The sequence below is a fragment of the Camelina sativa genome, chromosome 5 (assembly GCF_000633955.1).
Source record: "Camelina sativa cultivar DH55 chromosome 5, Cs, whole genome shotgun sequence".
Lineage (NCBI taxonomy): Eukaryota > Viridiplantae > Streptophyta > Magnoliopsida > Brassicales > Brassicaceae > Camelina > Camelina sativa.
The window spans coordinates 28146329-28147878 of record NC_025689.1 but is presented as its reverse complement, the minus strand read 5'-3'; the positions used below and the strand labels follow the sequence as shown (position 1 = coordinate 28147878).

The 1550-nt window shown below is 41.3% G+C and overlaps 1 protein-coding gene across 1 annotated transcript; it reads right to left on the bottom strand.

Annotated features, from left to right (window-relative positions):
• LOC104787714 (LOB domain-containing protein 40) lies at window positions 292-1550 on the bottom strand. Its single transcript, XM_010513324.2, has 2 exons — window positions 1163-1550; window positions 292-984 (listed from the first exon to the last, which is right to left on the bottom strand). Exons 1-2 carry the CDS (start codon window positions 1350-1352, stop codon window positions 470-472), a joined length of 705 nt encoding a protein of 234 aa, XP_010511626.1. The 5' UTR covers window positions 1353-1550; the 3' UTR covers window positions 292-469.

Genomic DNA, 1550 nt, shown 5'->3' with positions numbered 1-1550 from the left:
AATAACAGGATTCAAGTCCAAAGAGTTGGGCCATGTTATTTTCTTCTCTTCTCTAACAAAGTTACTAGATATATCTTTAGAGAACGAATCTAACAAACATGTAACATGTTAGCTAGTGAGTCATTCGGTAACGGTTCATGTACAAAACAGCTATTTTGAGACTTTTAAGTAAAGTACAGAATTATCTATAATGAATGGCTAATCATCATACCGAGATTTTGCAATCAAGCAACCTCTACTATCTAAATATATTTTTGTATTTTAATCCCAGAGATTTCTGAAAGTAGCAGATTTGTTAAGTTGAAACCTCTTTATCATTCCTACACATTTATGAAGAAAACAAAACATGCAAAACAACACAAAACAAAAGTAAAAGGAGAAAAGAGAGAGATTCGTTAATCTCTATTTGTACATCTAAAACTCAACAACAAAACTTGTAATTAAGACCAGCTAAAACAAAAAGGACCATTCACTCACTACACACGAGTCCGAGCTCAATCTTACACGTGTCCTCATCCTCAGACGTGCCACACCTCTCCAACTTTCTTTTTTTCATCGGCACCACCACGTGACTCCCACGTGCCAAAGGCTCCAACCCCAAAGTCAGCTCAAGCCCGATCCAACTCTTTGGTTCCTCCGTCGTCGTCCCTTCCGACGACACTGGCGACTCGTGACTAAGCGATGACTCGTGACTCTGTGACCTCACGTTTCTCTCTCCCTTGCATGCACCACGGCTCCGTCTCTTCACATTCTCATCCTTGCTTGACACGTGTCTTATGTCAGAAAGCTTGTTGTTGTTAAAAGGAGGAGCCTGACTCGTAACCGCCGCGTCACAAGCGATCGGAGTCACCGGAGAGCCTCTCATCACTGCCTCTACCGCCGCTTGACAAAGATGCCAATTTCCAGACCACAATAACCCAACTGATCCATATATCGGATTCACAATCCTCCCGCATGCTTCGTACAACAATGACCTAAATATTCCTGCCAAAGAAAATATAAATCATTAGTTGCATGCTAGGGAAATAAACAAAATTTTGCGATTTTTATGACTCTTCTAGTCCCGGCATAAAAAGATGTATGAGCTTCAGTCGAGAACTCATCAATGAACTATAACGAACTATATCAAGTAAAACATAACGAGAGATGTTTTAATTAGTACCAGGACGGAGATGGTCAGGACCGGTACTGAGAAGATTCATGAGGCCGGCACGGCCATAGAATTTGGCTAGGAAGACGGTGGCGTTGGCTTGAGATTCAGCGGATTTGATCCATTGAAGACAAGGCCTTATGCTACAGTTGTCACTGCAGCCTTTTCGAAGAACTCGACATCCGTTACAGCTCATACGCATTTTAAAGAGAGGAAACAACAAGAAGAAGGTTTTTTTTTTTGTGTGTTTGGGTTTGAGGGAAAGTACAGTACGGGTCAGATCTTAAGAAGAAGGAAAGAGGTATTTAAGAAGGGAGAATCTGATGGGTTTGGTCGGAGAGATCATAACAATTAACAAGGGACGGAACTTTGTCGTCTTGTTTGTGTGTAGATTTTAAAG

Coding starts and splice junctions, on each gene's coding strand:
- LOC104787714 (XM_010513324.2), bottom strand. CDS start 1,352: ATGCGTATGAGCTGTAACGGATGTCGAGTTCTTCGAAAAGGCTGCAGT. Junction 985..1,162: donor TCCTGACCATCTCCGTCCTG/GTACTAATTAAA, acceptor TTTCTTTGGCAG/GAATATTTAGGTCATTGTTG.